The sequence below is a fragment of the Malaclemys terrapin genome, chromosome 8 (assembly GCF_027887155.1).
Source record: "Malaclemys terrapin pileata isolate rMalTer1 chromosome 8, rMalTer1.hap1, whole genome shotgun sequence".
In the NCBI taxonomy this organism is placed as follows: Eukaryota; Metazoa; Chordata; order Testudines; family Emydidae; genus Malaclemys; species Malaclemys terrapin.
Window position 1 is genome coordinate 6,188,855 of NC_071512.1, and position 24,294 is coordinate 6,213,148.

Consider the following 24,294-nt stretch of genomic DNA (forward strand, 5'->3'; position numbering starts at 1 on the left):
GCTGAATTCATGATTTCAGCACAAACCCCTAAACCAGCCCGGGCTTGCTTGAAAGGCCCCTGGTCCCCAGTGAGCATGGCACGAGTGCTTGGTTGGTTAGTCAACTGGAACCAGGCAAGGTTAGCCTGGTGGGGTCCAGCATGAGGACCCCCTTGACACAGCTCTGCCCTCCGCAGAGCTCACACTTCAACCCCCGTGACAAGAATCATCTGCCCACCGCACTGCACCCTCTGGCGCTCCAAAGCCTGTTTACGAATCTCGCTGGCCTGAGCTATCTGAGGTGGCTTCCAAGGGCTGTTGGAATATTCTGCTGCTGCAATGCCTGTGGACACGGCGGCTCCGTGGCCCCGCCATTTGCTGCTCTCTGTGCTTGAAGCCTGTTGCCATGTGCCTTTCATTAGCGCGGCTGGCACTGTTCTCCTGGAGGATGTCGTTAGCATTGCTACCAGCAGAGGGGGGGCTCACATCACTACCGCATGCTGCTGTGCGTTCCTACGCCTGTCCTGTGCAGTGCTTCACTCGGGCCTGCCGCTGATTGTACCGGAGAAAGAGAGAGGCAGCGATCAGTGGCTGAAATGCTGAGCAGATGAACTCGAAATCCCAGGCCCCTATTCAGGCCATTCCAGCCAAACTACTCCCCAGGGCTCAGCCCTGGAGGAATGCATTGGAATAATCTCACGTTTCATCAGATAGCAAGACCAATGCCCTCCCGGCCCAGCGCCTGACCTTCACGCGGGCTCGAGAGGGCAGAGTAGGTTTTCAAGGCTGGCAGAAGAGAACAACGGTCCCCATGTATTTTTGTAGGCCACCTTGTGTGTGTGGAACACCTTCCCTCTCTCCCTGCACCAAACAACCCCCCTGACCTCCTCCCAATTCCTGTGGCTTGGCCTTGCATCACCCAGCTCCTCTCTGGCATGTGCACAGGTTGCCCTTCACGTCCTCATTCCTCTCCTGCTCCGGGTATGTCCACACTGCAGTCACGGGGTGTGATTGCCGCTCAGGTAGACGGACCTGAACTAGCTTTAATCCAGCCAGCTCAGGTACCAGAGCAGTGAAGTGGCAGCAGCTGCATGCCTGGCCCCATAATTACCCTGGCTTGGACAGCCTGTGCTGAAGGGCGCACCGCTGCCGAACCCGAGCTAGTGAGATTAAAGCTGTAATCACCCCCTGGGACTGCAGCCCAGACATTGCCTTAGCCTGCAAGCTCTTCAGAGCAGGGGCCTTGTCTTCCAACGTGTTTGCAAAACTCCAGGTGCATTGATGGCGCTCTGTGAATAATAATGATGGGCTGGGATGGTGTCCCTAGCCTCTGTTTGCCAGAACCTGGGGATGGGTGACGGGGGATGGATCACTTGATGATTCCTGTTCTGTTCATTCCCTCTGGGGCACCTGGCATTGGCCACTATCGGAAGACAGGATACTGGGCTAGATGGTCTGACCCAGTAGGGCTGTTTTTATGCTCCATCACCGTGCTGGGAGACCATCACCCCCAATGAGATTTCCACTGCACGCTCCGTTCTCCTCTGACCCACACGGGGGTCCTCTCTTTAAGGGATTGTTAGCAGAGGAGGGGTAATGGAGTTGTCTATATTTTACCTAATGCACTTGTGAACAGCCCGATTGCCTGCCCTGGCGACCGCTGGCATTTTCAGCAGCCGGGTCAGCAAAGGGCATGGCCAAGCCACTCAGTGGCCAGAACAGTGGGCGCCTCACCAGGCGAACGTGAGTCCTCTTCTGCCACCCTTGCCTCCCTCTCTCTCGGTGGGGGGAATGATCGGTGCCTCCCCGAGGAAAGGGGGTGTGCTGCACATCTCTGACCCTGTTGCCTTCCTCTCTCCCCCCCCCTCTCTCTTTCTCTCTGCCAGGTGGTTGCGGAGAGCCTGGTGAGTGCCTGCCCTTTTATTCTTTGACCCCCATCTGCATGATTTACAGGGTACTACCTAGTTTGTTTGCAGTGCTGGAGGGGGAGGAGGCAGAAAAGGCCCACTGTACACCCAGACCAGGCTGCAGGCACCTCCTAGGGTTCTCTGTGCAGGGAGCTCTCCATCTTGCTCCAACCGTTCCCACGGGCCAAATCCTGCCTCCTGCCTCTGTCAGAGCTCCCCCTTGAGGTCAGCTGGAGTGCAGGTTCCAGGCCTGAGCCCATGTACGCAGTGTCCTGGGGGAGCAGCCTAGGCAGTGGTCCAACTCCTCAATTTCTCGCACGCACACACACCCCCCTCCCAGGAAGTCCCATGGGAACCCGAGTGACAAGACCAGTGATGGGTGCCTGGGAAATGTGAGTAATAGCAGAGTCCCAGGGCAGTCCCAAGTCACTTCAGAGTGGGCAGCACTGTGGGCCCAAGCAGGGGAGACATTTGCTCTGGGGAACAGGGGCAGTTCCCCCCACACCTTGGTTTGTTTACACACAACTTTTCTGAAATGATGCCCCCCGGGCCAAGTTTAGTTGTACACCACATAGCCCCATTGACTGCCGTGGGGTTACTCCTGATTGACACTGAGCCAAGCTTTATATCTGCACTCCCAGCAATCCACAGAGGCGTCTGCAGACTCCAGCCAGACTGACAAGCCTCTCCGTGCCCAACGGGGCCCCAGGGGATGTGCCCTAGAGCCTGGCCAGGCCTCAAGGTGCACTTGGGGGCTTGAATGAAAGCTGTTTAAACAGGGCCCATGCTAAGTGGGAAGGTACTGCACTAGGGGGAAGAGAAGGGAGATCCGATCCTTTCCAGCCGAGATGTGGAACAGCTGGGAGCCAGTCCTGTTCCCAGGGCCAGTGCCACCACTTAGGCCCCCGCCCCGCCCCTGGTGGAAGCTAACCCCATCCACCTGCCCCTCCCACCCGAGGAGGCCCCCCCCCCCCCCCCCCGCGGCAGCTTGAGCTAACCCCACCCGCTGCGGCAGCTAACAGCTAACCCCCCCGCCACACCCGGGGAGCCCCCCCTCGCAGCAGCTCCCCCCCGTGCAAGGTCCCCCTCTGCGGCAGCTAACACCGCCCAAGGAGCCCCCCCGTGGAAGCTAACCCCGCCCCCCTCCACGGCAGCTAACCCGGCCTGGGGAGCCCCCCCGCGGCAGCTAACCCCGCCCGGGGAGCCTGCCCCAGCTCTCCTCCGCTGAGCACGCCGGCGCTGCTCTAATTCTCCTCCCCTCCCAGGCTTGCGGTGCCGATTGGAGGAGACTTAGAGCGGGGGCTGTGTGCTCAGCAGAGGAGGCAGAGTGGAGGTGATCTGGGGCGGGGAGTGGTTCTTCTGTGCTTCCCCCCGTTACTGCAGGCGGCCCTCCCCCCACCCCAGTTCACCTCCACTCCACCTCCTTGCCTGAGCGGGCTTTTAGGCGCCCTCAACCACTAGGCGCCCTAGGCGGCCGCCTAGTTTACTTAAGTGGTTGCACCGGCCCTGCCTGTTCCCTTTGAAGTCAAGGGCAAAACTCCCCCCGATTGCAGTAGCTTAGGCTTAGGCCCCCGCTGACTGGTGTAGAACAGGGTCTGTAGGTGCAGGAACAGCGTGCCAGCACTTTTGCCGCATAGAGGGGGCCATTTGGCTCTCAAAATGGCACCCACAGCATGCGTGCGAGGTCAGACTGGCAGGGCCGTTCCGGTGGTGTACGGCCCACTCAGGACCACCGCAAGCTGCTCACTAATGACTTTAGACTCTCGGGCCTGCACAGTCTTTTAGACCGGTTTAACTATTTCTATTTGCGGTGTGACTTTCTACAGAAATAGTGAAAGCGGTGCAATCCCGAGGGTGGGCGCAGTTCTATGGGGATACAGGTGCTTTGCATCAGTATAGGGTATTCCCGTTCCCTATGGGAATAAAGCACCTTTGCACCAATACACACCCACCCACACAGGTGTATCTCTTTAACTACACCGGGTCTCGTTAAAGCGCTACAGTGTTTGTGTGTAGGCAAGGCCTGGGTAAAACATAAGATCACAGAAATGTGGGGCTGGAAGGGATCTCAGGAAGTCATCAGGTTCAGCCCTCTGGACCAGAATCAAACCTAGGGAGCTAAGTTGGTTGGGAAATAATTCACTTTCCCTGTCAAACATTTTCAACAGAAACAGAGGGGGAAAATCCTCTGTGTTGCAATTTTTCAGATTTTCACTGAAAACCACAATGTTTCTGTGTCTGGGTTTTCCTGTTTTTCAGTGAAAACCCAACTATTTTCAAGAGAAATAGACTTTATTTTGTGAAAATCTCAGTTTTGTCAAAGAAGCTGTTTTCCTTCTGGAAAGCTTTTTGGATTGACATTTTCCCACCAACTCTCCCAGGAAGAAATGATGTACGGCACGCCTCCTCCTGCTCTCTGCACTGTCTCCTCTCCTCCTTCATTCTTGCTTGGTTTTGCAGAAACTATCTGATGTTTCCAGCGGCGACTCCACATCCCTAGAAACCCGTTTCTTGAGCATTTTGTGCACCCGGAGTTACCCCCATCTCCGCAGAGGTAGGAGCACGTTAATCACCAGCATCTGGCCCTATGACTAGTGGTGAATTCTTTGATCTGACCTATGGTGCCCACATTGCCGTTTCCTGGAAGAGTGAGCTTGTGACGGCCTCACCCATAGTGATGCAGCCCTTGATAAGAGGGTGGAAATTTTCCTTTCGCCCGAGGGAAGGAGTGGCAGACCCTGCACCTCTGGGTCTCTGGGTTCTGGTTGCCAACTGCGCCTGCCTTAGGAAATACCCATGTGCTGTTTTGTAACCGTTCCTTCTGGCACCTCCTTAGCCTTTCCTAACACGGACCAGAGGGCCTGATCTTCAGGTCCTAGGGGGGCGGGGCTTGGGGCAGGATGCAAAGGAGGGGCATAGGTGACTTTGTGCCCTGCTTCCCCCACCCCCCAATCTTGGGTTCAATTTGAGGCCGGTTTGGCCTGCAGCAGAACTTAGAGCGGCCTCGGGACTGGGAGGCTGAGACTTCGTATGCTCTGGCTTGTGACGTGCTCTCTTCTCCTTCGGTCCCTAGTGTTCCAAGAGTTCATTAAAATGACCAACCATGACGTGGCGCACACCGTCCGGAAGCACATGTCTGGAGACGTGAGGGATGCCTTCGTGGCCATCGGTCAGTTCCCCGCTGTGTGCTCAGGGGGTAGCCGGGGCCCGGGATTCCATTGTGTACCTGGCCCAGTATGGGATGGTGCATGGCCCTGTGGGGCTCTCTGCCATTGCCCACGGGGGTAGGGGGTAATAGGAGGCTATATAAGAAAAAGACCCAAAAATCGGGACTGTCCCTATAAAATCGGGACATCTGGTCAACCTAGCTGGCTCTGGGGCACCTCTTCTCTCCCTGGAGCTAATCCAACAGGATCAGAGCACGGTTTTGGTTTTTCCAATAGCGGACGTAGATATTCTCCCCCCTTGTGAAATGTGTGAAAGGAACATCCCGTGGATGTCTATGGAGCTGCTCACGTGCTCCTGCTATAAGTGTTTGCTGGATCGGGGCCCTAGTGAGTTCAGTATACGCTCCAGTCCTGCGTTGCTGAAGTCGTGGAGAGTTTTGCAAGTGATCGCAGTGGGAACTTCGGAAGGGATTGTATTACTTAAATATTGGGATGGTATCGGGAAAGCTGTCTTTTAGTCTCTCTTGTTTTCTGTATGAAAGTCATGATCAGAATAATACTAGGGACAAACAAAAGAAAATCAGGGATTGGTTCTGGTCCATCTTCTCCATTCAGTGGAAATGAGGCAGCTGGATAATTCAGAGCCTGTTAATTACCTGCCTGGATTGGGGGGTGGGATCCTTAATGATCTTAGAGAACAGCCTAAGCTGTGAAGTTGGGATCCAGGGTGAAATCCTAGCCCCACGGAAGTCAATGGGAGTTTTGCCATTGATTTCATTGGGATTAGGTTTCCCCTGGGTTCCTATCCCAGCCCCACTAACATTCAGGGAGGGTGGCTGCTCCCTCTGAAATACCCAAGTGGAGAGCAAACGGCGCTCCCAAGGCAAAAACTGTTAGAGGGCCTGTGCTGTGGGGAATGATTCCCCCATGCCAGCCCCCAGTGGGGTATCCTGGAGCCATACCACTATTGCTGGGGGTGTGGGGCAGAGCTGGTTGCTTGGGCCTTGGCAAGGTTTCCAGACTGCGTCTCTTGTCTCTCTGCTTGCAGTTCGGAGCGTCAAGGACAAGCCGGCTTTCTTTGCTGACAAGCTCTACGACTCCATGAAGGTGAAAACAGACTCTCTGTTTGGGGTTCCCATGGCAACCTGGCGCTCTTTGCATTTTTCAGCCTGGCTGGAGCTGAGGTGGCCCTGTAGCAATGGCTGGTATTTTCCGTTCCGTGGGTCCTGGTGAAGCATCCATCTGGCTGCTCCAGCTGCAATAGCTCTGCCCCGCATTATGTCCGACAGTGTCGCTGCTGCCACGCTTCCCTGGGCACGGAGATTTGGGAAACTCGTTTAATTTATCAGCTAGAGGCACGGTGGGAGGGGACCCCACCATGCTCCCACCCTGCCCCTTTTGGTTATTGTACTTTCTCCCCACGTTGCCAGGGCATCGGCACCGATGAGAGAACCCTCACCAGGATCATGGTCTCCAGGAGCGAGATCGATCTGCTGAACATCAGGCGTGTGTTCAAGGAGATGCACGAGAAATCGCTCCACCACATGATTGAGGTGAGGAGGGGGTGGGAACTTCCCTGTCACATCCCCACTGGGCACTGTCCTTACCATTGACCAGGAGTGGGCCATGCTTTAAAGACGTGCCTCTTAGCTCGGCCTTTGCCCTTAAAGTTGACTGCAGGGGAGTGTCCTGGGCTCTTCTGAATCGCTGGCCATTAGTGTCACCATGGTGACTGCAGGGTGCTTTAGAAAGTCTGTTTCAGCTACTCCATCTGCCAGGGGATGCAGGATTGTGCCCTGCTGGATGGTAACCAGCACTTTGTCCATTCACGCTTTAAATGTACCAGGCAGGCAGTGAACATTGTGAGTGAAAATTTCTAAGAGGCTTGTCCCCATAACGTCTGGGCACCAACGGTATTGATCCCTGCCTTCTGCTGGAGGAGATCAAAATGCTTTAAGGGCCAGATTGCACTCCCCTTATTGCATTGTCACAAGAGTCTCCTCTCTGGCTTTTCATTTTTCTCTGGCGTTTGTTTCCTTCTTGCAGAAGGACACCTCCGGCGATTACTGCAAAGCTCTGCTGGCCATTTGTGGAGGGGACGACTAAGCTGCCCTGGGAGCCCTGTGAAAGCCCGTCCCTGTGCCTGAGCCATCACGTGCACACAGCCTAGATGTCACTGTTGCTTTTAGGGGGCTTTGGAGGATGTTCAGTTCCACTTGGAAGAAGATTCACCTTGTGCTAGAAAAACGTACCACAGAAGAGTGTAACATTACAAGCAGTGCAGACCACCCGGGTGGTCTCGGGGTGGGGATTTTAAGGGAGGGAGTGGGGGGGGATTATTGCCTGAATTGGTGCAAGATGACTCGTGTCCAAACGTGTCACTAACCCAGGAAGTTACTGTGATATAAAACATTTTAAACCACAGAAATAAAACCTTCATGTTGCTGACCATGGAACAACTCCAGTTCGCTTATTACAAGACCTTCATGTGCGAGAGAGCCCATCTTCTCTGCTGCCTTGTGTAACGCTGAGTGCCGCCTAGTTCTGCTATCTGATCACATTGGCTGCTGCATGCTTTGCTCCCTTCACTCCCATGGGTATTTTCCGCGGGAAATCTGTCTTTTCTTTCTGGTGGAGTGGGAACGGAATACCCAGGGGAAATAGCGGGAATGGCATGTGCAAAAACCATCCAGGAACTTCATGGTTTAATTCCAAAATACAGAGCTATCAGGAGTTCTCCAAGTGCCATGTGACTCGGAGTCCACTCCAAGTGGAAACAGAAATCCAGTCCAGGATCTGTCTGAACTGGGAAAAGGTTGGTTAATTAAACGTATGGTTCATTCCCTGGCAATAGCCTATGTAAGCGTCCCTTTTCCTCTGTGAAAAATCTGGACTGGATTTCTGTACCTTTATGGAATGGACTGTGGTTACAATTCTGGATACCAGGTATTTGTGTGGATGTTGGTACAATAAAGCTGAAGTAAAAATCTGACCTTCCTGCCCTCACCTGTGATCCCATTCATGGTTTGATGTGCTGTACAAGCTGCTACTGGGGCATTCAAAGCACATGTGCCAAAACTGTAATATGCACCTAACAATTATTTATTTTAAAATTGTGTGGATACAAAAATGTGTATCTGCAGCCGATCCGCGATCCACAAAAATTCTCTGCGGATATCCTCAGCTCTCAGACCCCCCAATCCCCACACTATGGGCAGGTGGAGAGTCTGCCACGGCTCCCGGGGGGGAGGGGTCTCAGGGAGGAAGAAGAAGGGAAGGGAAGGGGAAGGGATCCACCCCTGTGAAGAGTGGACAGGCAAGGCCCCTCCCATTCCAGCACCACTGGTCACTGCTGCACGGTGACCTGCGGAGCTGCCAGGTGGCTGCTCGGGCCCCCCCGCACAGGGCAGATGGAGGGTCCACCGCAGCTCTCCCCACAGCTGCTGGCCCAGCTATTCTCATGGCTGGGTTGTGGCTCCGAGCCCCCCGGCCAGAGCTGGGTCAGAGAGAGCCATGCTGGCAGCTGTGGGGAGCCGCTGCGGACCCTCCACCTGCCATCGGTAGGGTTCCCGTGTCCCTGCCCCCCCAGGACTCCCACCAAGGGCAGATGGAGGATCCGCGCCATGGTTCCTCACAGCTGCCTGCCCAGTTCTTACCGTCAGAGCCCTGCGCGGATGCAAAATTTGTATCCACATCCGAGCAGCTATCCACCGAAATGGTCCACAGATATAAAGTGGATACTCGCGGATTTGCAGGGCTCTACAAAAGGGCATTTTCCAATGGAAAACTGTTCCATCAAAAAAAATGTGACCCACTCTCCTAGTACCTTACCATCCCCTGCCACCCCATGTACAACAAACAGGGAACCCAAGCAGAGGGACGACGTTGCAATGCAACGTCCCCAAAACACAGCTAGTTTGAGGGTGAGCCACTAACCTAGCAGCTGGCATTTAACCCATGTTGCTGCCATCAGTTGGGAAGAGCTGAGAGCATTTTGCAGGAGGATGTTTGAAAGGTGGCTAAAGATATTGTATGAAGGTCGATTCAGTGCTGGGCCTGTCGGCCTTGTGGGCAGGAGCAGGTTAGATTCAAGAACGGAGCAGGTCTTGTGGTTGCTCTGACCTACTCGCTCCTCCTCTCTGCTCATCGAGAATGTTCTAAGTAGGCATCTATTTGTGGAAGCTGTGAGGCAGTTACTGCTTTTAGTCACCGGGGGTGGGGGATGAATTTGGAGTAATTCCATTGACTTAGTGGAGATGTGACGCCTCCGTTGGAAGAAGAATCTGGAGCAGCACGTCAAGTGTCTCTGTTCGCTTGGAAACAGGAAGGTTGGCAGCAACACACAACTGCTGGCAAATGTGATAGTGAGCTACCACTGCCCTCTTGGGCACGGCATCCTTGTGTAATTCTGACTCCTGAGGGTGGGGCCTGTTTGTCTGCATATGCTAGGGCCCACCCCGAACTGCACAACTAGAGACAAGCTGCTTCCATTCACTGGCAAGCCAAGCATAGAGAGATGATCCCCAAAGGTCCAGGAGGTCTGTTTGTTTTGGCCCTGCGCTCAGAGGAGATTGCCCTAAACTCACTCTCCGCCACCTGCCAGAAATTCCAGCTGAACCTGACGCACCGAGACCAGCGTCTTTGTTTTCATGTGCGAGGAATTTCCCTGGGAGGGCGTGGCTATGAATTCAAGTCCTGGCTGCTCCCTGTTAAGTGGATGAGGACACCAAAGTCACTCAGTGATAGGAGGGAGAAATCCTCCTCGAAGGGGCTCTCTTTGCAACACCGATTCTCTGTCATCCCCCCTGCCACTGATGGTTTAGCCCCAGGGCATCCATCTATCGATCTAGGTCCTTATCTGGCCCTTACTGCTGTGGTAATGAAGCTCCACTAGCTATAGCTCCAGAAGAAACAACCCATCATCATTGTAACTACCATGTTCACTAACCCTAACACCCCGAGCTCCATGTCTGCTCCCACTGCTATTAGTGCGAGTGGAGCTGCCCCAGCACTCCCTGGTGGCAGAATTTCCGAAGAGCCTCCATGCAGACCTAGACCATTCAATCCATGTCCCATCACTGTGGGAAACTCAGCAGCCCCTAAAAGCATCCCAAGCCAGGATGGAGCAATTCCTGATGGCCTGGAGAATGTCGGAGATGGGGTCCCCATCCTCCCCCCCTCCCAGAATAATAGGAGAGCTGTAGTGGTTTGGGGAACTCAAGCACAATCCTACAGGATTCATTCTGCATTTGGAGTATTTTCCCTCTTTATCCCGCCCCTCTGGTGCTTTGGGAAATAATAATCCAACTCTACCTTCTTCTCTACTTCCCAGGCAGCCCCCTCCTCCCCCCCGAAAATTGTCCTTGTTCATCATCATGGACGAGTGGGGAAGACTTTGGTGATGCAAGAGGGTTCCTGCTCCCTCTCCCGCTGACTGGAATGACACTCCCAGCAGAGTGCAAAACCAAAAGTGCAGTAGCACCCACGTGCAACGAATGACAAGGAAATGAGAGAGTAACAACCTCTGGGCGCCAAGCTTTAAGACTGACTTCTTGTGCACCAAAAAGATAACTCAGTCGCTGTGTAAACTACTGGCACTTTCTGCGGTGCAGGAAATTGGAGGTGGGGGGGGGAGAAGTGATCTTATTTAACTTCTGACCATCTTCTTGGTGCTGTGCAAGGCCTTAGAGAAGGAACAGGCTCTGCTGCATGGTGCTTGCAAGAGAAAGCAGGGTGGCGTTGGGATGGTAAGTCACGTCTTTGGGTGATTTTAAAAGTGAAGGGTTAATTGAAGCAGCCTGAGCCAAGCATAGTGGTTCCTCTGCCCAGGGTTTAAATGCATCTTGATCCCCCCTCTGGCAGCACTTCTTGCTACTCTTGTTCAAGATCCCTGTCTTGCAGCTCCTGCTATCCCGCTCCTGTGAGGCTCATGGCCAAGTCTGCAGGTGAGGGAGTGTGTGTGTGAGACCTTTAAAAATGGAGATATTTGAAGGCGAAATGCCTTGCACCCAGGCCATCTTCACCTATCTAGGATTTTAGCCCTGGTCTCCAGAGGTCTCCAGACTGTTCCTCCAGTACACCTCTCTCTCCCATCATGCATTGGATCTGAGCCTGTTCTGAGCTCAGACTCCATGGGTTGAACTTTCCCAGCCTTGAAATCTTTCTCGGGACCTCACCTGACTACGTTATGTGGTTCTGAAGGCAAACGGCGATCTCTGGTAATTTAATGGACACCTGTAACCAGGAAAGTGTCATCGGTCCTAGGTGGTATTTCCTCTCTCGCCTGTCACACCCCAAATAGCTTCTCCCCCTGCCTCCAGTAAGTACATGAAAAGGGCCATGTCAAACACAGAAATAAATGCAACAGGAAAGTTGTTCTAATGGTTTAAGAGCCACAGCGCTATAGAAGGAAGTGAGGGGGCGTAGAATAAAAAAAGGGAAGCACCCGAAAGCTGACTCGTGGGTGAGATATGAATGCAGGTCTGGGTCTGCCCCCTCTCCCCCGTTCCAAGGAAAACGAGGCCTTTGGTGTTCCCACAGGAAACTGTCTGCGAGGGCCAGGGGTTCATGTACCAGTACGAGAACAGAGAGGGCCAGACGCACACAGCTGCTTTGCATTCTGCTGCAGCATCGCTGCCAGTGAGGGATTGTTTCCAGGCAAAGCAAAATTGCATTTCATTAGTTGCAACACTTAGAAAAACCCCAAAGCCAGTGATTTGAGTCCCAATGGATGAGCTTTCACTCTGAGTCAGTTCCCAGGACTATTTCAGGTCCTCTTTGCCACTGACAGACTCTGGGAGGTCTGGCGAATGTACTCCGCGGGAGGATGGCTCTGGGGCCTAGCCCTCTCCCTACATTCCATGCTGCGGCCTCATTAAACTGCTGTCTTCCGGCCTAAACCGACTGTGCTGCTTTGGAGAAATCTGAGTGCACTAGAACACCAGCAGGCTGGGTTTTTGAGCAGTGTTTTCAGTATGTTTCTCTGTACAAGGCGCGGAGTGAATAGGTTATTTTTGTTTGTTTTTCTCTAGCTTTTCAGCCCTCCCAAACTAGACCATGGATAGGCAACTTCTGGCACGCGTGCCGAAGGTGGCACGCAAGCTGATTTTCAGTGGCACTCACACTGCCCGGGTCCTGGTCACCTGTCCGGGGGGCTCTGCATTTTAATTTAATTTTAAATGAAGCTTCTTAAACATTTTAAAAACCTTATTTACTTTACATACAACAATAGTTTAGTTATATAATATAGCCTTATAGAGAGAGACCTTCTAAAAACGTTAAAATGTATTACTGGCACGCGAAACCTTATATTAGAGTGAATAAATGAAGACTTGGCACACCACTTCTGAAAGGTTGCCGACCCCTGAACTAGACAGATAAGGAGGAAACAACAGTCTTGATTCTAGGGTTGCCAAGTTTGGTTGGACTCCAAGGACAATCCTGGAGGGTTGACAACCCTTCTTGACTCCTGTTTTCACATGAAACTCCCTGTACCAGTTTTAATGGAAATGACTTGTGCAGAAAGGGGCCTGATCTCACCAGAGACAGTGGATGGAAACCAGAGTTGGGTCCCAAGTTGACGTCCATGCTGGAGGTGTGTTGGCCACGAGGCCCGGTTATTTGCAGAGAAGTATTGCCGCAGAAACCTGGTAAAGGCATGACCATGTTATGCCATTGTGTTACTCTTTCAGTTGTGTCTCTACTGTCTAATTTGCTCAGTGCATGGGACAAACCCCCTTCCGCACCCACAATGGGCTGTCCCGGGAACCTGCTCATCTCTGCGGTGCTGACATTCCAGCAGATGATGATTGCTGATCGTTTCTTGTCGTTGTGTCTAGTTAAAGGCAATTTGATGGCAAACAGTTCTGAGTCTGTGGGGTTATAGAGAATGTGTGTTACTGGCCTTGAAAATTTAGGCTTGAAATAGCTAAAGGCTAAAGCAAAGCAAAACAGGATCTGAGATCTCTTAGGATCAAATTCTCTGTTACTGCATATTGGTGTGGCTCTGTTGCCATCACTGGAGCTACACCAGTTTACACCAGAATGTGGCCCATAGAATTGGCCATGACATGTGCCTCATCTTGGTTTCACAGTTCTTGTTAGCCACCAAATGGTCTTGTGTACCTACAATAACGGGAAGGGAATAATGACCTCCTTGCTGATGGAACACCACCCAGCTCCATCTCTGGCTAGGTCCTGAAGGTAATCTGGCTGGATATTTAGTTTATGTCCATCACTGACAATCTGATCGTGCCACCAAAGCTGATGGATGGATGGATGGATGGATGGATGGGTAGTGGAGATCCTTGGTACACGTTCTGGGAAGTGGGGGAAGTTATTTGATTAAATGAAAGGGTAAAAGCCCCAGCACGGTGGAATGGGTCATGGAGGAAGCTGCCTTTAGGCATGAGTCTAAATAGATTGGTGCATTCCACAGGCTGTGGGCTGCAAAAGGTATGGAGAAACAATTGCCTACCTTAACTCTATTCTCTTCTTCTCTCCAATAGCCCTGTCCCCTTCCTCTCCTCCCATTATCACTTCTCCCCTCCACACCTCTTCTCTCCCTCTCTCACCTCCTCAATGGTTCACTCTCCTTCTCTCTGTAGCCTTCCTCTCTTTCCCTCTCAACTCCTGCCTCCATCCTACTTGATCTCCAACTCATCCCTCTCCCTTGCACGCTGTCCCTGAGCCCTCTCATCCTGCCAGGGTAATCTGAGTGCATGATTTACATAGTCAGATCTTGATGTTCTGGAAATCCCCTTCTGTGGCCTGAGCTTCCTCCCTGAGCTCAGAAGGCGTCATCCTCGCAGTTCTTCTGCTTTCCTTTGTCAACCAAAGCAACAAAACAGACCAGCCTGGACTGGTAAATACTATAGCCACAGGAGCAGCGAAACCCCACTTCTGATGTCAGTAGACACCGAGATGTCAGAAATGTGGTGCCCTGCACAGATCAAAGTGCAAAAATGGCCTAGAAAAGCACACGGCCTTTGATCCTGTGCCACTCCCCCCTGTGCCTTGTGTCTGGGATTTGATTCCTGACCTTTGTCCTCAACCCCTCTCTCCCCCCTCCACTTGTACAAAGTTATAGGGCAGTGGTTCCCAAACTGGGGTTCGCGAACCCCTGGGGGTTCGCGAAATGTTACAGAGGGTTCTTGGGGAAAAATTCCCTAATGGCGGACAGAGCTGTCCCTTGGACTTCCAAGAGCTATGCAGATCAAAGCAAGCATATATGTCACACTGAGGAGATTTAAATTTCAAGACTCCTTATAAGAAATGGAAAGGGAGGTGGATATTTTTTGCTGTTTTTAAAATTAAATAGGCACCTAGCACTGTTTTTAAAATTATTATGAAGAACAAGTTTAAGCTTTGTAACGTGTGGTTTTGCCTGGACTACTCAAGACCTGAATGCTTGTGTAGGAGGAACTTTGAGTAAGCTTCTTAAATACCTTCATGCTGTTTCACATCTGATACTCCTTGATGAAACAGGCTTATTCAAAGTGATACAAGCTACGAAAGTGAGATCTTGGAAGAGTGTTGCCGTTTTCATAATGTAATAAAAATACTGTAAGGATAAATAATAATAGAGTGAATAAACATGTCATAAAAACAAATTTTATATTTCCAAGATCACTGCTTTTATAATTTATACTCAGGTAAAAGAGAAAATCCCTGGAAATATTCATTTTTAGGAGGAGTTCGTGAGACTTGACTTCACAGGTTGTTAAAGTTTGGGAACCACTGGTATAGGGTGAGAGCTTGGATTACAAAATTAACCTGAGCAAGCAAACAGGGAGCAGCAGGATGTCTTGTTACTCAGGGCTCATCTGCATGCAGAGTTGCACCGGTTTAACGAAAGGTGCCATTTTAAACTGATCTACATAAATTAGTGCAAAAGGCAATGCGGGAGATTCTGGTTTACACCAGGTCAGTTTTGGTTTAGCAGGAGATATTAGGAACAGGTTTAAGCTAAACCATAATAAGCCACTTCTGAATTGAACTAAGGGCACGTCTTCACTACCCGCTGGATCGGTGGGTAGCGATCGATCTATCGGGGATTAATTTATCACGTCTAGTGTAGACGCGATAAAATCGATCCCTGATCGCTCTGCCGTCAACTCCGGAACTCCACCGCAGCGAGAGGCGGAAGCGGAGTTGGCGGGGGAGCGGCAGCGGTCGACTCGCCGCCGTCCTCACAGCCAGGTAAGTTGACCTAAAATACGCAACTTCAGCTACGCTATTCATGTAGCTGAAGTTGAATATCTTAGGTCGACCACCCCCCACCTCCTCCCGCATAGTGTAGACCTAGCCATAGTGTGTGCAGCCTATGTGTGCACCAGTTTAACTAAACAGATATAACTAAACCAGTGCAAATTTGCTCTTGTTCCAAGTGCCAAAGCCAGATACAGTAATGCCAATAGGGGAGCAAACCTCATGCAGGATCAGTCAAGTTGTCCCCTTAATTCTAGAAGTAAGGTGATGTAATGAGCTGGGAGAACACAGCCTGAATTTCTGATGCCAGGTAGAAGATGCAGGGCGGGCAGCTAGAAAAACTGAGCCAGATAGTTCAATAAAAGATACCACCTCACCCACCTGGTCTCTCCAGATTCTGCTGTCAGTTATAGTGGTGTGCCCTGCACCGGGTGCATCTAGAATAGAAAAACAAATGCTCACAATAGAGCAGGAGCCAGCAATGGTGCAGCTTCTCGGTGCTCGGAGTCCCTTGACATGAGCAGAGTTATACTATCAGAGAGCTTGGCCTCCAGCGGAGATGGGGCTCTGGCGTTTTTACTGCCAGGACATATTCGGAGCGTATTTGCATGATACCGTGGTAAGAGCACTGTCTACATCGGTGCTTAGGTCAGTGCAACAGCTGTTATATAGTACAAGCAGTCATTTTGCTAGTATAGACAAGGCTGCTGGAATCAGTGGGTCTGCGTGCGTGTACCTGACAGCAGAACTTGCTCCTCCCATCATCCTTTGACTTGTCGAATGAGGGAATCGGAGGAATACAAAGTCCATGCTGTCAGAGCAGCGTTCTGCACTATAACCGACGTAACGTTATGGCCTCCGTCGAAGGCCCCCTGGAGAGTTGGGATCAATCTCTAAAATGGAAAAGACTCTGAGTCTTCCACGTTTATTCCAGCACCAGCCAGTTCCAGCCATGGAGCAGACTGTCAAAGAACTTGGTAACCACTCCACCGTGGTTTATCTGGAACAACTGCAGGGCTGGCATCTATTCCCCCTGCCTTCAAAATAGTACCACTGGCCCACTTGACTTCACCGCTGCTGAGGCTGATGGGACAGTGAGGGATGCGCTGATCACTGGCTAGGGAGGACAAGGCAGGCTGGCCAGTAGGAAGTATTTCCTAGTAACACTAAACAGGCTTCCTAGGAAAGTCACTAAACATATGGGCATGTGGGAAAGAGAACAATCTTCCGGTGGCCAGGCAGGAACTGGATGATCTCATTAGCCTTCCTAGGATTCCATAACTGAATCATTGTTCTGTGGTTCCAAGCTGCAAGTACTAACTAATAAGTGGGGTACCGCCCCCTCTTCATGAGGACAGATGCAGGAGAGCTCTTCTCGCTGTGTGTGGCTCCTTATCAAAACCACTCCAGCTGCCTGGGGCCTCATCATGGGGAATTCCCCTTCTCCTGCCTAAAAGTAAACTCAGCTGGGCTCTCCTTCCTGTATTCGCTTAACAACCCAGAGGCTGGACTGAAGGGTCTCTCTATCGCCAGCTCCCCTGGCCCTACCTGGGTGAGTAACCAAAGGTTCTTTTAGCCAGAGCAGGTGGTAGATAAGATGAAATGGAGAAGAGTCAGTCGGGAGGCTGTAAATCAAGATTCTAGAACTATGGAGATAGAGACACGACACCTCTTTCTCTCTCTTTGACAGAAATAGACCAGCGTTTTTACAGTCTGCGTTAGGCTATTTGTTTGCAGGCTGAGACATTAGCTTAAAAACAAGCCCCTTTGTGGCTCAATATGGCTGTATTTAGCTTTGCCTCCAGGCTTTCTGCTGGCTTACAAAACAAAAAACAGAACAAAATGAGCACCAGTTGGTCTAGGAGAAGCAGGGATAATTTGACCGTTTTTCAGTCCCAGGGTCCATAGATGCCTGGGTGCACGGCGCGCCTGGGTGGTATATTCAGCTATCAAACATAGGCATTTACATTTCCTGCACTGGTTTAAAATGCAGGACACGAGAGTCCCAAAACCTTAGAACATGCTAAGCTGTGAAATTAAACCCCATAGAATATTTTAAGGCATTGTTCTATTTAGAGCATTGAGGGCCTGGGCCACAGAGCTTACCCCTTGTAACGTATTTTAATGACCGTGTTCTCCGGTGTTACCTGAATCCTCCAGTTTCCAAAAAGTGATTGTGGTGCATGAGCAGTGTGCTGCGGGAACCCAAGACTGGAATGGCTGACCATGCTGTAGGGCTGGATTGAAGTGTACAGGCAGGCTTCCGGGAGAGCCCCCCATGGGCTAGTAGGAGTTGCCACACAAGTCAGCAAAGAGGTGCACAGGCTGAAAGCTATGGGGGAATGGGTCAACTTCTCTGCTTGCAGTGTGGGTCCGCTGCTTGTTCCACAGCCTGCTAGGTATAGTCCCTCGCACCTTACTGGCAAAAAATGGCTAATCATTAAATGGAGCAGCAGGTCCAGCGTATGTGAAAATCTAGGCAATATTGTGCAAAAATGGGAACATTCCCTGCAGTTGTCACTGGCTCTTTTTTTCCTGTCATGACCCACCATCGTTGCTCATAAGCAGCCCTACAATAACAGAAGCGAGGTGCCGGGGGTGGGGTGGGGGTAAGAATGTGATAAGGAAATATATTTCGATGTTGGTTTTCCAATATATGATGAGAACAAACAGCTCAAAAGGCCAGCTGGCTTGACTCTCCCCTAGGCAATAAAGGCTGGGGAATTCTCGCCGTCTGAGCTGCCAGGAAAGCAACTCCGGAGCGGCTCTTTGCGCTGTACATAGGCGTGCCTCTCCTGCCACGCCGCGCTCTTGACCTTCCTGCACAGCTCCCCTTGATATCAAGGGGAGTCCGGCAGAGTTACAAGGCTAGGCAAATGTATGGTCATTGTGAAACGAAGCAGTGGGTCTCTGGCATTCTAAGGAAACACAGTGACCATCCTCTAGCCAGCGGAATGCTGTGTCTACATCTGTGTAATGCACTTGTGAAAACTTTAAGAATGGGGTTTTGCACCTCTATGCGCCCCGTGCTCCACTTTCATCTCCCCAGTCTGGCAGGGGGTTCCACCTCTGAGTCTGTGATGTCCTGAGATCCAAACTTGGGACGCTCACTGGCATAAGAGCATTCACCTAACGGCCCAGCATTTCTGTTCTGATTCTCCCCTCCCCAGAACCATGGGGTCCTTGCTGACAGCTGCACAGAGTTCCCCCTCTAGTAATGCCGGGTGCTTCAGAGAAAATGAACAGAACAGGTAATCATCAAGTGATCCATCCCCCATCATCCAGTCCCAGCTTCAGGCAGTCAGAGGCTAGGGACACCCACAGCATGGGTTTGTATCCCTGCCCATCTTGGCTAATAGCCATTGATGTATCCTCTGTAAACTTATCTAATTTTTTAACCCCATTATAAGTTCGGGCTTCACAGCATCCCCTGGCAAGGAGTTCCACAGATTGACTGTGCGTTGTGTGAAGTAGTACTTCCTTTTGTTTGTTTTAAACCTGCTGCCTATTAATTTCATTGGGTGACCCCTGGTTCTTGTGTTCTGTGAAGGGGTAAATAACACTCCCTTGTTCACCTTCTCCACACCAGTCACGATTTTATAGCCCTCTATCATAACCCCCCTTAGTCGTCTCTTTTCCAAGCTGAAAACTGCCCCCTCTTTCTAATCTCTTCTCCTTTGGAAGCTGTCCCAAACCCTTAATCATTTGTGTTGCCCTTCTCTGAACCTTTTCCAATTCTAATAGATCCTTTCTGAGATGGGGCAACCAGAACTGCATCCAGTATTGAAGGGGTGGGTGTACCATGGATTTATACAGTGGCATTATGATATTCTCTGCCTGATTATCCCTTTCCTAATGGTTCCTAACCTTCTGGTTTTTTGACTGCTGCTGCACATTGAGTTATATCATCAGCATGGGACCTGCTCTCCTTTGGCACCCTGCAAATCACAAAGCCCACCGTGCTTAAGTGTCCCGTAATGATTACTGATACTGCCAGATGCAAGCAGCCAGCCAGTAGGCATCTAACATGCGGGGCAAAGCCCACCTTTTTGTTCTGCGTTCATACCGTGGTGTCCTGGTCCTTGGGCAGTCCGGGGCTGCTGCTGGCTATGGCAATACAAATAGTAAATATTAATAGAATCGGACGCAGGCTTAAAGGGTTTTTTTTTTTCTTTCTGAACAATTCTGTGGGTTGGAGCGACTGAGAGGAAGCGGCAGATTATGAGCAGCCCAACGTTCACTGCAGGCACAACTGTGGCGGTACCCACTTCCATCCAGGAGTGGAAATCCCCCTCCACGTATGTAATCACTTGAGAAAGACGATCAGCCTTCTGCCTCCCTCCCTGCCCGTTCCCCCTTCACAGATAGCCAAGGTGGGATCAGTGACTCGAAGACTCCATTCGAGGGCTAAATTTAGGAAGGGACATTTAGGGAGATAAGACTGGTTGCCTCTTCCTCCTCTTTGTGTTATAAATGCAATGGCAGTGTTCTGTAGCTATGATCCAGCACGCTACAGCTCAGGCGAGTGATCCCATAGGGCATGGGGCCATCAGCCCCGAATGCTACAGCACATCACAGTGTACAACTCCTATGCTGCAGGACATGGGGTTGTCCGTCCCAAATGCTCCAGAACACCACAGTGTACAATCTGCAGGACATGGGGCCATCAGCCCCGAATGCTCCAGAATGTCACCACATACAAGCCGGATGCTGCATGGCATGGGGCTGTCAATCCAGAATGCTCCAGAACATCACAGTGTACAACCCCGATGCTGCAGGGCATGGGGCCGTCAGTCCAGAACGCTCCAGAACCTGACAGTGCACAACCCCGATGCTGCAGGGCATGGGACCGTCAGTCCAGAACGCTCCAGAACCTGACAGTGCACAACCCCGATGCTGCAGGGCATGGGACCGTCAGTCCAGAACGCTCCAGAACCTGACAGTGCACAACCCCGATGCTGTAGGGCATGGGGCCGTCAGTCCAGAACGCTCCAGAACCTGACAGTGCACAACCCCGATGCTGTAGGGCATGGGGCCGTCAGTCCAGACCGCTCCAGAACCTGACAGTGCACAACCCCGATGCGGAGGGGCACGGGGGTGTCAGTCCAGACCGCTCCTGTAGTTTCCTGGTGGTCCCTCCCGTCCTTTTGTCTCGCTGCTTTCTCTTTCCCTTGCCCGCACCGCACCCTCTGCCACTGCCTTCCTGCGGCTGTGTCCGCCCCCACCCCACCCCACCGCCTCCCCACAGCCCCCCCCTGCCCTTCCCCCACCCCCTCTTGCCCTCTCAGCTCAGATCTCCCCCTGCCTGCTGCGGGCAGCCGACCTGCGGCGTGCCATGGCGGGGGCGGGGGCGGGCGGGGGGGCGTTGCTGGTTCGCGCTCAGCCCCGTCAATCACGGGTGGGAATTTCCAGGGGAGGCGGTGCTGACTCACACTTCCTCCTCCCGCCGCGAGCGAGCGAGCCAGGGGCTGAGATGTCCCAGCGCGCGCCGCCGGCAGAGCCGGGCTGCCCCTTCCCAGGTAGGACGAGACCCGACCCGACCCTCCCCCCGCTTGCCAATGGGCCCGGGCCCGGGCCTCTCTCGCGGCCAGCCCCGCTGCGGCCAGCCCCGGGGAGGGGCGCTGCTGCCTGGCTCCGCCGTTCGGGGTTGTGCTGCGCTGGGCTGGCTGCATCCCCTCTGCTGGGGGGCTGGCCTGGGCTGGGCTGCTGGGGGGCTGGGCTGGCTGCATCCCCTCTGCTGGGGGGCTGGCCTGGGCTGGCTGCATCCCCTCTGTTGGGGGGCTGGGCTGGGCTGCTGGGGGGCTGGGCTGGCTGCATCCCCTCGGCTGGGCTGCTGGGGGGCTGGCCTGGCTGCATCCCCTCTGCTGGGGGGCTGGGCTGCTGGGGGGCTGGCCTGGCTGCATCCCCTCTGCTGGGGGGCTGGGCTGGGCTGGGCTGCTGGGGGACTGGGCTGGGCTGGGCTGCTGGGGGACTGGCCTGGCTGCATCCCCTCTGCTGGGGGACTGGGCGGTCTGCATCCCCTCTGCCGGGGGGCTGGCCTGGGCTGCTGGGGGGGCTGGGCTGGCCTGGCCTGGCTGCATCCCCTCTGCTGGGGGGCTGGCCTGGGCTGCTGGGGGGCTGGGCTGGGCGGTCTGCATCCCCTCTGCTGGGGGGCTGGCCTGGGCTGCTGGGGGGCTGGGCTGGGCGGTCTGCATCCCCTCTGCTGGGGGGGCTGGTCTGGACTGCTTGGGGGGCTGGGCTGGGAGACTAGAGCGGAATGTTTGTAAAGCACACCGGGGCTTGACAGCTCAGGCTTCTCTCTCTTCTCCCTCCCTCCCTCCCTCTCTGGCCCCCAGCAGCTTGTCTGTCTCTGGAGGCGTTTTGCTTTCCCAAGTGCTGCGCCCCCCCACCCCCGCACCTCCCCCCTACTGTGGGACTCCTGGGAAGGAAGCCCCATAGGTGTGGGAATGGAGGTGGTGACCCCCCCCCCCCCCGGAATGTTGTGCTTGCAGAGGGGCTGGGGGGGTTGTTGGAAGTCTCACTCTGCTCCGCTTCCCCGGAGCGGTGGGGTGGTGTTCACACAGGACTGATCATGGGTTCGGTGCCATGGAGGCCGGGGCGTGTGTGGAAAGCCACCCCCCTGCCCTCTCGGCGGCTCTCCAGACATGTCCTGTGCAACCCCCCCACTCCGGTACCAAGTGACTCACTCTTTCTGAGCGGGCCTGGAGGATTCATGGACCTGCGGTGGAAAGGCTGAGGTGCCATGCCCACCTGGCAAATGATGAGACATCGCCCTGCCAGCCCATTCACCCCAAAGATCCCCGGCAGTGCCGCACTCCCTGGAGTGCCCCCCTAAGGCACTGCGTGCATGTGGTAAGGTGTGGGGGCGTTGCATGCTGCCTGTGCACTTACTGCGCTGTCCATGCACAGTGTGGACCTTGGGGGTGTGCTGGGAGCTGGGGTGCTGCTGATTACAGATGCCATTTACAGCTCTGTCTTGGGGACAGTGTCTGGCATAATAGCAGCTTCAGGAAGAGAAATTTACCCATTCCCAGGAGCCATTTGAGGCTCCCTGGTGAGTCCCTGCAGCCTGTGCTGCTCCCCAGGTAATATTGACCTCCTGCTCGCACACGCTATTTTTAATCCAAGGGTCTCCGTGGACGTTACGGACATGCATTAGATAAACCTTGCAACAACCCTGAGATAATGATACGTAGTATTATCCCTGCTGTATGGATGGAGACACTGATCCTCAGAGAAATGACTTGCCTCGCTCACATCGAGGAGGCCTGACCACCCATCCTCTGAGCTGATCGCTAGCCACAGCCTTCTCTGCCAACCTTGTCACAGATTGGCCAGATGACAAAGAGAGCGTCGTGCCTGGAAGGCCTCAGAACTAGCCTTAGAAGAGTGTCTGGCAGACACCTGGTTCTGTGTGCTGTAATCAAAGGATTTGATGGTGGGATGGGGGGGGGAGAAATTTCTCAATGGTCAATCCAGTTGTGATTTCAAAGAACAATGTCCTAGCTGATCTTTGAAAGATGTTCTCCCTGTAGTTTACCTTTCCAGATTTGCATTTACCTGGCTTTGACTGAAAGGCAAAGATGAGCCCTAGGAAAATATAACTTGCTGATTGCCTTTTTGGGTTAGATCAAAGGTTACTGAGCCGTGTAGTCCATGGACCATCAGTGGTTCACAGAGTGCTTGCTAGTGGTCCAGACAGCTAGCTGGTCATATGGGGCTGGCATCTCTCCTTGCTTCCAGCTCCCGCATCACACAAAGACAACTAAAAATATTACCAGGTTGTAATGGTAATGAGGGACTTTAACTATCCACTTATCTGCTGGAAAAGTAATATGGCAAAACACAAAATCTCCAATAAGTTATTGGAATGTATTGTGGACAACTTCTTGTTTCAGAAGGTGGAGGAAGTAGCCAGAGGGACAGCCATTTTAGATTTGATTCTGGCTACCAGGGAGGAATTGTTTGCAAATCTGAAGGTGGAAAGCAGTTTGGGTGAAAGTGATCTTGAAATGATAGATTGCATTATCCTAAGGAAAGGAAGGCGTGAGAGCAAGGGAATAAGGACAATGGACTTCAAAGAAAGCAGACTTTAATGCACTCAGAGAACTGGTAGGTGAGGTCCCATGGGAAGAAAATCGAAAGGTAAACGTGTTCAGGAAAGCTGGCATTTTCTCAAGGAGACAGTATTAATGGCACAACAGTGAACTATCCCAATGTGAAGGAAAGATGGGAAGAATAGTATAGTAAGAGGCCAATATGGCTCCATCAGTTAATAAACTGAGAATCAAAAAGGAATCCTACAAAAAGTGGAGACATGGACAGATTGCTAAGGATGAATACAAAAGAATAGCACACGCATGTAGGGACAATATCCGTCTACAGCACCAAATGAGTTGTGCCTAGCAAGGGACATAACAGGCAATAAGAAAAGGTTCTATAAATACATTAGGAGCGAGAGAAAGATGAAGGAAAGTGTAGGCCCACTACTCAGCAAGTAAGGAGAACCAATAGCTGATGACATCAAGAAGGCTGAGGTGTTTAATGCCTATTTTACTTCACTCGTCACTTACAAAAAGTTTAATTGTGACCAGATGCATAATTAATATTAACAACAAGGGGGACGGACATAAGCCAGGACAGGTTAAAGAATATTTAGGTAAGTTAAATGTATTGAAGTCGGCAGTACCTGACGAAATTCACTCTTGACTACTTAAGGAATTAGCTGAAGCAATCTCGGAACCATCTTCAACAACTCATGGATGATGGGTTGAGGTCCCAGAGGACTGGAGATGGGAAACATAGGACCTATCTTTGAAAAGGGGAAGAAAGAGGACCCAGGGAGTGGGCATTATAGACCAGTCAGCCTTTAACTTTGATACCTGGAAAGATACGGGAACAAATTATTAAGCAATCCATTTGTAAACACCTAGAGGATAATAGAGTTATAAGGAATAGACAACATGGTTTTGTAAAGAACAAATCATGCCAGATCCACCTAATTTCCTTTTTTGACCTGGTAACTGGCCTGG

The 24,294-nt window shown here is 52.3% G+C and overlaps 2 protein-coding genes across 9 annotated transcripts in view; both read left to right on the forward strand.

Moving 5' to 3' along the window:
- Positions 1–8,042, forward strand: part of ANXA6 (annexin A6) — a 40,666-nt gene extending 32,624 nt beyond the window's left edge. Inside the window, exons 21-26 of one of the 2 annotated variants that reach the window (XM_054037953.1) lie at positions 1,866–1,883; positions 4,347–4,440; positions 4,960–5,055; positions 6,102–6,160; positions 6,484–6,606; positions 7,100–8,042. In XM_054037953.1, the coding sequence (XP_053893928.1) occupies positions 1,866–1,883; positions 4,347–4,440; positions 4,960–5,055; positions 6,102–6,160; positions 6,484–6,606; positions 7,100–7,159 (450 nt within the window). In that variant the 3' untranslated portion in view covers positions 7,160–8,042. The remainder of the gene's footprint in view (positions 1–1,865; positions 1,884–4,346; positions 4,441–4,959; positions 5,056–6,101; positions 6,161–6,483; positions 6,607–7,099) is intronic. The other variant, XM_054037954.1, reaches the window with a different exon arrangement.
- Positions 8,043–16,737: 8,695 nt separating this feature from the next.
- TNIP1 (TNFAIP3 interacting protein 1) overlaps positions 16,738–24,294 on the forward strand; it is a 44,694-nt gene continuing 37,137 nt past the window's right edge. For 6 of the 7 annotated variants that reach the window (XM_054037583.1, XM_054037586.1, XM_054037588.1 and 3 more), the window contains exon 1: positions 20,692–20,781. The gene's annotated coding sequence lies outside the window, so the exon portion shown is untranslated. Of the gene's footprint in view, positions 16,815–20,691; positions 20,782–24,294 lie in introns of those variants that run through there. The other variant, XM_054037584.1, reaches the window with a different exon arrangement.